The sequence below is a fragment of the Halichoeres trimaculatus genome, unplaced genomic scaffold (genome assembly GCF_033239565.1).
Source record: "Halichoeres trimaculatus isolate MK-OKI-2021-1 unplaced genomic scaffold, fHalTri1.1 fHalTri1_scaffold_8, whole genome shotgun sequence".
In the NCBI taxonomy this organism is placed as follows: Eukaryota; Metazoa; Chordata; class Actinopteri; order Labriformes; family Labridae; genus Halichoeres; species Halichoeres trimaculatus.
Window position 1 is genome coordinate 18,739,505 of NW_027437186.1, and position 13,962 is coordinate 18,753,466.

Genomic DNA, 13,962 nt, shown 5'->3' on the forward strand with positions numbered 1-13,962 from the left:
GTGTACCTTCATTATATTTCGTTTGTAAAAATTTACGTTCATTTTCGTGTTTTAGTTCCATTGATCAATTCAGGAGCTCTTTCTGCCCTGACCAAAGCATGGAGAGGATACGCCATGATGTCCATTACGCATGCTCAATGCGCAGTGGAAGCCATGTTGGAGCTACATTGGATTGGGGTTGGGATTTTCTGACGCCGTATGTTTTTCTACAATTATTTCTTTCCAAAAATTGTTGGGGCTCGAGTACCGCGCGCGTTTAGCGCCGTAATTGGCAGTGGAAATGATGAACTCCAGTGTCGACCTGTCCCGGAGGAATCCGCAGGAGGATTTCGAGCTTATCCAGAGGATAGGAAGCGGCACATACGGAGATGTGTACAAGGTAAAACTGCAGTGAGGGAAGCAGCCACACAGTTCCATTATCGGACACGGCTTGGTTTCACGTTTAATGCTCTTTTTCTTTAAAGCGCTTCACCATTTTCAGAACATTAACATAGTAGTAGCTAGATTTAGAGCTTCTGCCGTCCGTGTTGATGTTTACTAGCACTAGTTGAACTAATTCTCTTGTCGGACACGCAGCTGCTGTTAAGTCAGTGTTATTGTTTTGGCCATTGTCTGGAATAATTTGACGTCACTGAACATTTAAGTTAACGTAAGAAATTTTCCTCAGTGGCTACAGTGTGGCTACAGTGGCTAGTCCGTTTCTAAAACATTAATAGTGTCGCTCAATGTTGATGCTGGCTGTTGACGGTCTGTTGAAGCTCGGGTGCTGAAATCAATAACTATCCAACAGACATTATATTGACTTAAAGTGCGTGAATTACTCGGGTTTTGTGGTGACTTGGTAATGTAAAAGAAACACTTAGTGGTCGGCGTCTCGGATATTTAGCAATAAACAGCAATATACTGCAATTTATCTAAAAAAGAATGGCCGATAGAGTTGTCTGAAAATACATGAGTAGCCTCTAGCTGTCCGAGAACGGACGCAGTTAGCTAAACTGATAGCATCGGGAGGCTAACTAGGCTCTAGCTGTTTCGTGCGATCAGTTTGACAATTTGTAAAGAAACGTAGGTGTACAGCCTCTACAGGGACGTAAAAGAGACTAAATAAAAAATACAGCAGCACTTAGAATTTTGTTGAAGAAGATTTTTTGCTGTATGGTCAAACGTGTCCCTGTTTTGCCGTGACACTGACAGCTGCCTGCGCGGCTAGTCAGTTCTGCTAAAGCGCTCAGAGCTGAGCAAGCTACATCAACAACCTTAACATTCGCACTATCATTTATTCATTCATGTTTTCACCTAATTTTGCAGTCATTATCATTGCACAAGAACTCGAATTTGCATATATATTTGTAGAGACTGATTTAAATTGCTCAATAGTGTTTGTATGTGCCCCTACACTTTGCAGAGGGCCTGTGCTGGGAGCACACAGCCTGCATCCTTAAGGAAAGGAAGTTCCTGAAAACACAGCTTCACCCCTCTCACATTTGGTTGTTCCATGTTTAATCTATGCAGCATACAACAGTTTCTGTCATTGTTATTTAAAGCAACATATATGAACAAAACTGAAAACTACAGCCGTGTTGTCACACTTGGTGTACAATTTAAAGCTTCACACTGAACTGTAAAGGACCTGAATGCAAACCAACACGCAGAAGCTTCTCTGATGAAAAGAAAAAGCTTCTTAATTGTTGTATTCACAACACATTTGATAGAAATACAATTAAGTTCTACTTTAAGAGTAGTAAACTAAAATGAAAAACGTGTTGTGTGATTGTGTAATGATTCTTGGTCTTCTTTAATAGCTATCATATCTGCTTTACCTGTTTAAAGATGGACAGCTGCTTTCCAGTATATGATTCAGCTTGTACAAGTTAAACACCAACACGTTTATAACTATGGTTGTTTGTATCTCACTCACACTGTTGAGGAATTTAATTTCACCACTGTGTGAGGGAGAGGCTTTTGGCATGCTCAGGAGTTATTGAACATTTTAATAGGTTGATGATGTCTGGTTAACTTCTAGGCTCTTTGTAATTACACAAACAGAATAACAAGTATCCTAAGTACTGAGGACATAAGTAATATTTAGCATTGACCACCCAAACAGTTATCTGTGTCTCTTTCTTTTCTTTTTGTGCATTGCATATCAGTTCCCTCCCTGCTGTCGTTGATGTGGTTTGTTTCTAATTTAGGTTCAGTATCTTGCCTTGTTGCAGACACACAGCACCTCTTCAGCAGGTCAGGAGTTCAGAGATAACCTGTCACAAACAAATAGCAGAGCTCACCCCTTTTTTCTCTATATAATGTATTCATTAAAGGAATATAACAGAAATTCTTTAAAACATGCTCTGGATTGACAGTTATTGCATCATTTTGTACTGGTGATATCTTAAAAAAAATCTCTTATTAAGAAGCAGATGCTAGTGTTTGTAGCAACATGGGTTTTGCCAAGGGACACTTTCGAGGATCAAACCTGATACCTCTGGTTTAAAAGAAGTGCTTCTAAGCAGCAGGCCACTTGGTAGACCTCACTGACTGATGCCTATATTTGGTTCTACCGCTGTGTGAAAATCTGTGGCTTGGATAGGAATGTTTGAGCAGGAAACAAAGTGTGAACTGGAGCAGGCTTGTTTTCTCTTCTGTTTGTGACTCTTCTTCTCTGCCTCTATCAGTCAGGAAGTAAAGGAGGATTGGCTCACAGAGAGACTGGCCTCTTGGACAGTGTAACACAGATTCGATCCTCTACACAGAGAGATGTGGGTTACAGTAAACTGCTGTCTCTGAGCTCTTTTTAGTAGCTTTCAGTATCTCTCCAGCTACCAGCACTGTATGCTGAAAGGTGGTGTGAATAAAAACCAGGATGTCTTCATGTGAAAACTCCAGCCAAGGTTCTGTTATTTCTGTCTGGACTGCATCCTTAGAAGAGTGTGAAACACCTCATCAGCATTCAGAGAATTCAGTAGCACCAAACACCCCATTGAAACCCCGGCTAATGAATTTCTAAAGTTGCTCCTTAAGGCAGGGTGACATTTACAGACACTCCTGTGGCTTTTTAGTGAAAAAGGGAGCTGAGGCATATAAGACTGTGGAAATTTTCAATGTTTGACACAGACTGTGTTAGTTTGATTCATGATAAGACCACATCTCATTTAAGACAGAAATTATTTTCCGATTGAGAGGTTGTAACTTACTGTAGCAGCTGAGAGCAGTGTAAATAAACCCACAGGACATGTCTAGTGTGATTAACTTTTCCTGAAGACCAATCATTATGAAGTGTCGATATTTGAGGATAGCCACTCCACTTTCCTTGTACTGCAGGTGCCAGCAGCACTGAGTCTTTTCCAATTTTTGGACCACAAGGCTGTTTTGCATCAAAGGAAACTGTTTAAATCAAACACTTGCACCCAGAACCTTTCAACATAAAGCCAGTAAACACAGCACAGCATGCTTAATCTCACCTCATGTAACTGTTGTGTTATGCTTTAAAAAAAGATGTCTAAAAGACAGGAGGAGGGGAATAATTTTTGCTAGAGAGCCTAGCTTTCAAAAAAGGCTTTTTGGGGGATACCATTCGTATTGATTTGTCAATTTCAGTGGGTGTAGTGGAGAAGCAATAACTCGCTCTTTTGCAGTCTCACTATGTCATTTAAACTGCTGCAAATGGCTTTGATGATACAAGGGTCGGCTTTGTATTTTGCTTTATCGCCATGAAAACCAGCTGCTATAACTGCTATCACCTCTCCAGAAGATCCAGCACAGGCCGAGTATTTGCCAACACAACTGAATCTGACCTAACTGATGTTGCTGAAATAGGGTGGCTCGTTTCTTTAAGGTGATAGTGCAAGTGGCTTTAGTCTGAGGAAGTGAAGAGGCAGACAAAGAGAGGACAGATCAGTTTGAGACAAATCATTTTCAGAAGCAGCGGTGTGAGTGTGTGTGTGTGTGTGTGTGTGTGCTCCGGAAACTACGCAACCACCTGGGTATTTTTGGAATTAGCCAAGTATCACAATGATGACATGATTACTTCAGTATAAATAAAACAAACAAAATCAGCCATTCATGGAGCACAAAGTATTTCCTGAAAAGCCGTAAAAAGTAACCTGTCTATCATCAATACTAGGGCTGCAGCTATCGAATATTTTAGTATTTGAGAATTCTACTGAAAATCCCATCGATTAATCAAGTTATCGAGTAATCGGATAAAATACATTTTTGTTTAGTTAAAGAGCAGTTATTTTTCAAATGAAAATTTTCTCTTTAAGAAATAGAATTTTCTGATTCAGCATGTCAATAAGAGCACTTGCTTTGGTAGCTCCAAAATTTGTAAACACACTTTGACACATTTTTTGTGCCTTGTACATCTCATCAAATGCTGCGGACCCAAATGGCACCCGCTTCGTAGAATGACCCATTAGTATCCAAACTCCAGAAAAGAAGCTAGATTTGTTACAAGTTGCTATTTTGTTTAAGAGTTAGCTTGAGGGGTCTGAAAAATCTCTTAATATGGCCTCAGCTCTATTTGAAATACCACTCTTTGATCTTTTTTCAAATTAAACGATTCCTCGAGGCAGAGAAAATTACTCGAGTATTTTTTGTAATCGAGTACCTCAAATCATTTGAGGAATCGTTTCATCTCTAATCAATACCATATTAAATGGATGTCTGTGAATGTGTTTACATACTTTTGGTATCTCTTATTTAAGCCTGCCGCCGCTAACAGAGGTAAATGTGGTGTCATTCATAATTTCCACTGACCAGACCTCGGTGTGTGTGTGTGTGGCACAGCTGGGCAGCCATTCTCCAGGAATGCAGTACGTCTCACTTCCTCCTTATGTGTGTGTGTTCAATTCATGTCCTATTGTTTCACCAACGCACAGCGCACACACTCACATGCACGACCAGATGATTGTAACTTCACATGCGTAGACACACACATGCACAGATGGCTGCAGCGTCACAATCAAACCATCCTGTTTTGGTCGCTGTTCCTCCAGTTGTTTGCTGGCTCAGATTGGTAACCGTAGACGCATCCACAGTTCATGTTCTGTGCAGGAATTTATCTGGGTCCCATAGGTGCTGTGACATATTGAAAACTTTCATGGTTACACAGTAGTTAATAACACAGTGGGGTGGCAAAGGGCAAAACCAGATGTACAAGTAAAAGAAGACAGCAGAGGTTGTTTTACATTTGTTTATTATCTGTAGGAAACATTATCTTAGTTTTAGCTGCTTTTAAAGCAACCACTTATATGTTATTCAGGTTCTGTGCAGAAAGTGTAAGCAGCATGGTCAGGGTTCCAGTCTGTTGTGACACTTCTCTGCAGGATGGTAACACAAAAGAAGTCATGGTGTGACAGGTGAAGAAGTCTCCTCCCCCACTCATATACTGAATCATGTTACTGCATTTGAGCTGAAAAACCACAACTCAGCAGGTTTTGCTCTCCAGCTACTGAGAAGCTGCTACTGTCAGTCACTGGAACTGATTCCTTTTCTCAACTGCTGCATTTACAGTGATCTGAGAGTGAAAGACCTTTGACAAACAAGAGGAGTCAGGAAGCAGTCTCACCATGCATAAAACTGGTAGCTTTAAACTATCTTTGCATTGCGGGTTTGTCATTTGATTGTCTTTCTGGTGAGTACCACCAGCATATTGTCACCTCTTGTGATCAAATGTCACTTTATGTAGTTTGTTTCTTCTCATCCTCTTACTTCATTTACTGAGCTTTTTGCAGCGCAGCCATCACAGCTGAGCAAATAGTGGCTTTTTTAGTATAACTTCTCTTAAATTAAGTTAGTAAATTAAAAAATCCCTCTAACAGTCATATCAGGGTATGTGTTGAAATCTTGACTTTTCAGCCACTAATTCCGTACATGTGCCTCCAATTATCTGTAATGAATTTTGTGCCTTTGATGCAGCCTATTTGGTTGGTCTAATGAAGCTTCAGAAAGACAGTCCCCGTTCACCTGAGCTGTGCTCTCATCTTACAGAAGTAAAAATTCCCAGGGGCATTTTTTGTCTTTTGCATTTTGTGTTTCCTCACTGTAAGTAATTTTCTGCTGGTATGACCTTCTCTGTCTCTCTCAGTCTACATGTGTAGATGTGGCAATAACCCACTTTTACTTTTTTTCTATCCTGTCATTATTAAGATATTCTTCTGAAATACTGCTGAATATGGGAGCTGTTCAACCACGGACTGTAAAATAAATGGGTATAGTAGGCTTTACACCGATCATATTGGCTCTATCGGATCGGCCAATATTTGGCATTTTTTGTAATGATCAGGATCGGGCGTCATGTCATAAATCACCGATCGATTAATGATGTCATGGTCTTGTTGAAATTTTAAAAATCTGTCTCATTACCTCCAAACTAGTTTCACAGCATCGACATGTTTATTTGTTTGTATCCGAGAGCAAATGATTTATGATTAAAAAAACTTCATTTTCGTCTTCGTGCCTCTTCCTGTTTTGAGTACTGTCGCTATGTGACGGACAATAAAGTTTTTTTGAATCTTCTGCAACATCTGGGGGACACAAACAAAGATATTGGAAGTGTGGAAGTTTTTCAAAGTGACAGAAACAGACAAAGCACAAGCTATCTGCGGTATATGCAACGCTACAGTACCTCGCGGGGGAACATCGGCAAAAAATTTATACACGGCAAGTTTAATCAGGCACTTGGAAAAGAAACATCCGGAGGAGCATGTCGAGTTCAAGAAACGCAGCGCGGAGAAAGAAAAAGAAAAGGAAAACAAACTCCGAAACGGATGCTAAAGCAAACGACTTTGGACAGTGCTGCTCGTCCGTATAGTTGGGACAGTGAGAAGGCAAGGGATGGCACAAGGAGGCTGCTGGAGTTTATTGTGCTGTCTGACCTGCCGTTTAATATTGTGGGGAACCCTGCATTTCAACAGCTGCTAACTTACTTTGATTCACGCTACTGCCTCATTGATGTTTAACCCTTGTATCTCAGTCAGATTGGGGCATGGCAAGATTGATACTCAGGAAACAGCACACAAGTATATAAGTACATAAACAAGTAGTTTAAATATTGCTCCTCACGGGATCGGAACGGTGATCAGTTGTCAGTTTATTTAAACTCACTGATCGGTGATCGGCCCAAAAATCGTGATCGTGTAAAGCCTAGGGTGTAGTATCCATGACTTCACCTGTCTATTTCTAGTACAGTTTTGAAGCCTATTGTAGATGTAAGCCCTGTTTAAGATACTGAACTCAAGAGGTCTTAAGCCTCCTCAGGTACAGCTACAGGGTTCCCACCTGTCAGTCAGGTGAGCTGTGCCTCTGTTGAGCAAACTTGTGAGCTTAATACTTTCTAAACTCCTAAGTTATAAAAAAAACCACACCAGTGTCGTGATACAGTGTTCTGTACAGTCCTCTGGCTTTCGTGTATACTTCGTTTCTGTTACTTTTGGACCCAGTCTTAAGCAGACACTCGACGAACAGCATTTTTTTTTCTCTGGTTGCCTCTTGAAATCAGCATGCTTCATTTACAGGTTATGTGCCTCATTACATTACAACAATGTTGAAAATGCACCAGACAGATAGGGATAGTTATAGGGATAACTATGAGGTCTGTCATTGTGTTAAACTAAACGCAGTGCTGAGTCTTTGTTTACCAAAACAAACAGTGGCAGCTGTCTTCTATCAGTGATCTTACTACAGAAGATCTGCTTACTGCGTTTACATTTTCAGGACAAGACTTTTAGTAAGGCTACTCTCACCTGCTGAGTAAAAACACTCTCCAATTAACAGAGTTGTCTAATTTTCTACTTAAGCAGTTTTGGCTGCACCTTCTCCACTCCTCCTGATTTTGATACTGCACCGCCACAACTAGCTGTGCTTGGAAGAAATGTTTTTTTATTAAAACATTGTCAGACTCTGATGAAGGAGTGCTACAAATTAAGATGAGGTGTATGCCATGCAGTTTAATATGCAGGGCAATACCCTGTTCTGATCATGCTAGACAGTTTACTGCCTTGATGAGAACTATTGTGACACTTAATCATGCAGGATCTTGTATCATGAGATCTTGTAAACCCCCCCCACCACCTCGGTGGTATATGTATGTCTGCTCCTTGCAAGAGAAATTTTGTCTCTGAAAGTGATATCTCCAAAAACCTGTACTTTAGGCTGTACATATACATAGAAATGTCATTTTTACAACAAGCTAAGGAATTAATGAGCTTCTTTGAAATGTGTAATATTTTTGTTTTTTTGCTGTCTAACTTTCAGATCCAGGCCTCATCTTTTTCCATTACAACCCTTTTTATTTGTTAAATGTATAAATGCAAGAATAAGAATATTTATCTCTTTATCTTTCAGCTGAGGATAGATTATGTTGGCTGGCATCCAAATATCTAGCTGTGTTGTTTTCTGATGGTCGGTGAAGGCTGCTTTCTGCACGAGTAAACTGTAATGATGCACCCTTTGGCTACAGTGACAAAGAAAACAGGAAGACATTAGGTCCTGAGTGTTTTTTTAAAGCACCTTTGTGCCTCTACCTGTGCCCTGCTACAGCTGTGCTGCTGAACCGGTTCAGTAAATCCTGGCACCATGTAAGTACAATTGTCAAATCCTATTTTGAGATTGTGTTCTCATGTGATGGAGCGCTCAAACCCGGCCCAGGTTAAAAAACTCTTTAATACCAACTGAATGCTTCTTTAGAAACATATGTTCATAGTGAGGAACATTTTTATCTGGTGTGAAATTATGTTAAAGCATCTATACTAGGGATGGAATGGTTTAGGAAAAAATCTGAATTGTTCGATTTTTCGCTTTCGTTTCGGGTGCATGCTTCATTCAGTTCGTCTTTTCTTTTTTTCTTCATTTTACAGCTCAGTTTGGAGCAAGTATGTAGCTCCGATCATATGCATGCACAACGCGAGGCGGAGGATACAGCAGAACAGTTGTGTACATGACGAACAGAGAGGACAGAGTTAAAGGATTTACCTGTCGTATTGAGTCGCTCTTCTGTCACAGAGCACTTTACATTCAGTGTGAGCTCTGATGACGACGGTAAGAAAGTGGAGAATAAATCTGAGACTGAGTGTTGCCAACTTAGGCTTTGTTGCTAAAAGTTTTTTTTAGTGCTGGGCAAGTTAACTCGTTATTTTCGCGTTAACCCGTCAATCTATTAACGCCGTTGAATATTTTATCGCACATTAGTGCATGTTGCTCACATGCTTTTATTTTGTAAATGTCTGTTGCTGACCGTGGTGGAACCGGAAGTGAAATTGGCAGAAAAACACAATGAGTAACCAAAACAAGCATGGAGAAGAGGGGCCATGTGACTTTGCATGGATACCATTTGTGCAAAAGCAGAAAAAGTTACTGTCAGGACATTGAAAATGTGCAAAAGTGGCACCTGTATAAGTTATGCTTTCAGGTTGGTAGCAGAGTGATTCTGCATTGATTGAGCTCCAGTGCCATGTTTTTTTCAGCTTAAGTTGCATTAAAAAAAAAATGTTATTACCTTTGACAGCATCCATAACCTCCTCCCTTTTAATTCTAAGTGGATGGGTGGATGGGTTCATCATATATAGAAAAAAGATTTTAAACAAAGTTACTTTGCTATATTGAAGTGGCCCTGGGAAGTTTTGGATGACTGTGTTTTTGAGTGCATGTGAGTGCATTTATGAGTGTTTTGCTTGAGCGAGTGGGCTTTTTGTTAAAAAACAGGTGTGTTCATTAAAACACTTTATTGCAGGCAGCTTCTTGCCTCACCTGTTCTTTCCTGGGGCCTTGTGTTTATTAATGGCTTAGCTGTGATGCTATTTGTCAGCTTTTAGCGATATCGTGCTGCAGAGTTGTCGGTTCACTATTTTGAGTAAAATGACACCACTGAATGAATTGTGCTTTCCTAAACCTCAGTTGCCATGTTAATGAGAGCAGTAGGGATGGGTACCTTTACCATTTGAAACAATACGGTACCGATGCCCGATACCTGGCAACCAGTACGGGTACTCAACAGTACAACTTTTTGGCACTTTTTTGTGTTTATGTGGTAAAAAAATATTAATTTGTTTAATAATAAAATATTAAATTTTTTCAATTTAACATATTTATTCTTAAATATATAACCTTGCAATGTTGTTGTTTTCATGTTCAGCATGGAAAATGGCCTACTCTTCCATTCCCTCACAGTCACAAAGATGCATTTAGGTACCTAAACATGGTACCTTTTGATTTAAAAGTCATTTAAAGCAGGGATACACCCATCATACTTTTAAAGTCTCAATACCTGGGCTTGTGGATGGTGATACGAGTTGTCTTTGTGTTGGGTGAAATGTGTGATATACCACCAGACTGCTGAGCTGTCCTCCTTCATGCTATGTTATCTCTGCTTAGCAACAATGCACAGACCTACAGGTGTTGATGATGTCGTACATAGTTGTTGTAAACACAGGAGAGCATAGAACTGAGTTGAACAGATCTGTCCCATGGATTGGCCCTTTGACATTGATATCTGATCTTACTTTGTGAGTCTGTATCGGACCCGCACCCAGCACCAGGATCCAGTGCATCCCTAATTGAAAGACTTATTCAATACTCAACAAGTAGTTAATTTATCATTACAGCTTTATTGTTGACCCTATAGTTCTAGGAGAAAACGAGCAGACGTGTCTGAAAGAGACTTTTATTTTTCTGCTTTGAAAAGATTATTTCAGAAATGACAACAAAGTGTCTTCTCCTTTGCTTAGTGTGAGTGTGTTCATACATTTCAGAAACAAATGAAATTTCAGAAGTAAATACCACCAAGTGTCATTATTTCATGTCATTAAGTAAAGTAAAAACAAAGCAAAAGGCCAACAGGACCTTAGTCAGTGGATGTGTTTAAAGTCAGAGTAGTATGTTTTAAATAGGAAAGTCGTCTGTGCTCACTTCATATCTCTTGGAAAGATCTTGTCAGAGGAACTTAGTAACCAACTGTTGCCCCAGGCTGGTTTAACACCAGTACTCACTGTGGTGGAGCTGTCCAGCTGCTTTCTGCAGAAGGATCTGGTTATACCAGGTAGCCCCGACATATGGGTTTCTTGATGTGTGCCCCCTCCCCCAAGGGTTACTTTTAGAGTAAAATAGCCATTTGTCTCTCTTTCTTATTAAGTGAGGATTTGATAAGATCAAGGAACAGGTGGATTACTGCAAGGTTGTGATACACTCCTTTTCAAAATCTTAAGACCGGTTGAAATTTGCACAAATTCACATTTTGCACTTTTGCATCTTGTGAAGTAGACCTTTCAAATTAAAAGTTAAAAAAAAATGTGTGTAGAAAAAAATGAGCAAGCAATTCATTGAAAACAATAAAGATCCAACAGTGCAAAATGTAAATTTCTGCAATTTTTTACCTGGTCTTAAGATTTTGATGAGGTTTGCATATCAAAGGAAACTTCTCCTCGCTGCAATGACTGCTGAGAAGAAATGAAATATTCTTGGGAAGGAGTTCAGCACATTTATCCTCTGCTGTTGGTCAAAATCATTAATTGATATGATGGAGATTTTCTGTTACTTTAATTGAAATGCAGGGCACTCTTGATGGTTAATGGTTGACCAGGCACCCACAGAGACTAGGAGAGGGGAGATGTAATTAGTTTGCAGGTAGAAGAGTTTATTTGTGTTTTTTTTTTTCTTTATTTAAAAATATATAACTTTCATCAATAATTTTTTAAAGCAATATTTTGTGTTATTTAAAGAAAAGGTATTTCTTTTAGCTTGTTGCCAGGTTGTTTGCTTCTCGTTCAGTGACTCAAAAAACTCATGCAATTTACACTTAAAAAAAAAAAAAAGTAACTCTTATGCAGGAATCATTAAGTGTCTTCATAAAGAGAGAGAACAGTTACCTTATTTTAAAGACTGAGGTCTAAACACAGATATCACATGGTTTTGCTGAGGTAGAAGGCTGTATGTCCTCTCTGATTAAAGTATCATATCTGCTCCTTAAAGAGCTGTTATATAATCTGAGTCTCTGCTAATTTTCATCATCAGTGGTAGATTAGTAACGCCGTGAAGTTGGTGAGTATTCAGACATGAACCTGTGACCTGAGGTGACTTGTCTCTGTTTCCTGATCCACTTCCCTGACATGACCTCTGACCTTAATATAAATCAGACAATCAGACAAGTCACTCGCCCGGACTTGACCTCATAAGACTGCCGGCTGACCAGATTAACTGTTAGCAGTACAGGTGATAATACATGCACATGAACTCAGAGACAGAGAGCATACAGAACCCTGAAGTAAAATCAAACAGTGCCCCTTTTCTTTTCTTTTCTTTTCTTTTCTTTTCTTTTCTTTTCTTTTCTTTTCTTTTCTTTTCTTGTCTTTTCTTTTTTCTTTTCTTTTCTTTTCTTTTCTTTTCTTTTCTCTTCTTTTCTTTTCTTTTCTTTTCTTTTCTTTTCTTTTCTTTTCTTTTCTTTTCTTTTCTTTTCTTTTCTTTTCTTTTCTTTTCTCCAAATAAGCAAAGTGTGGTGATTAGCATAGCATGGTTAGCTGCTGCTGCCTGTTTGTTTTCATGGTTAAATAGAAGACAGACATATTTACACAGATCTTCCGCTGAGCTGACCATATGCTGAGTGCATGAGACACACACACGCACACACACACACACACACACACACACACACACACACACACACACACACACACACACACACACACACACACACACACACACACACACACAGAGCAAGCACACGCAGTCTTAAAGAGGTGTAACTAATGATTGAGGCTGAGCTTCTTTATTACTGTGTAATAGAAACTGAGTGAGTGCAATTCTTCAGGAGTCTTTGTGCCTTTTTTAAGCTAAATCTGCATTTCAAAAATTACATTTTTGTTCCTTTTGAGTTAAAGCTTTCCAAGCAGCACTTGGTGTCATAAATAACTTTTTACAAATTTTGAATAATGGCTCATATCCTAAAACTCAGGGTGCTTGATGCTATACATTACCAGAGGCTGGTGCTGAATATAGAGTTAGATTAACTTTGATTTTGATTTTATTTTCTTACAACTAAAACTTTCTAGCTTAGATTTAATTTATGTCCTAATATCTTCTTCTTTTATATTGAAACAATTTCCTCAAATTTGTAGGGGTGAGTATTGGCAAGAACCTCATCATATGATATGCATCGCAATGCTTGGGTCACGATGCGATAATAGTCGGAATGTCCCGATACTACATTTTCACTCCCGATACGATACCGATACTGCAGCATTGAGTATTGGCCGATACCGATATTAATCTGAGAGGATATCAGCATTAAACATGCATACTTTTATCAAAGCAAAGTGATATTATTCAAACAAAGAACAGTAATCAGCAACAGTAGGTATGAGGAAAAACTGACCCATTTATTATTAACCAATGGGTAACAGAAACTGCTTATAATGGAGATTTTAGATGCAATGACTCTGGTTTGAACAAAACTAGGGTTTGATTAAGAATTAAAACAAGCATGATCTTTTTCTTTGTGGTTGGGAAAACTCAGACACAGAAACTGTCCGAGGGGCTTCACTGGTGTTTGTCTCCTTCTGTTTTCTGAGCACACACAGCTCAGGGACCTTGTTAGGTAGCTGATGATCAACACCTAGATCCAAAAGTCTTCTTATCCAGAAGCCGGCATGCTTCAGTCGGTCCCAACAGCCAGCTAGTCAAGTTGAGTCAGGCTGTGTGTTGTTGCCACTAACAGTGGCACTGAGCTGTATGAGTCATCTCTGCTGTGTCTGCTGACTGAAGACATACTGTCTCTGCTCTTCTTCTGCTCTCTGTGCATCTCTTTGTATCTGCTCCCTCCCTCTACGGTTCTGTTTTGTTGTGTCTATCCTTCTTGCCTTGCCTCAATTCTTTTCTTACTTGATCTTCCTCTTTCACTGAGGAAAAATAATTTCACCCTCTCAGACTCATCAAATCAAAACAAAAAGATATCTTTGTCTTTATAATGATTACATA

General features: G+C 39.4%; 1 protein-coding gene across 6 annotated transcripts in view; it reads left to right on the top strand.

The window, feature by feature from the left end:
- Nucleotides 1–137: 137 nt before the first annotated feature.
- Nucleotides 138–13,962, top strand: part of LOC141794745 (mitogen-activated protein kinase kinase kinase kinase 3-like) — a 44,923-nt gene continuing 31,098 nt past the window's right edge. For all 6 annotated transcript variants that reach the window (XM_074675212.1, XM_074675216.1, XM_074675214.1 and 3 more), the window contains exon 1: nucleotides 138–379. In XM_074675212.1, the coding sequence (XP_074531313.1) occupies nucleotides 281–379 (99 nt within the window). In that variant the 5' untranslated portion in view covers nucleotides 138–280. The remainder of the gene's footprint in view (nucleotides 380–13,962) is intronic.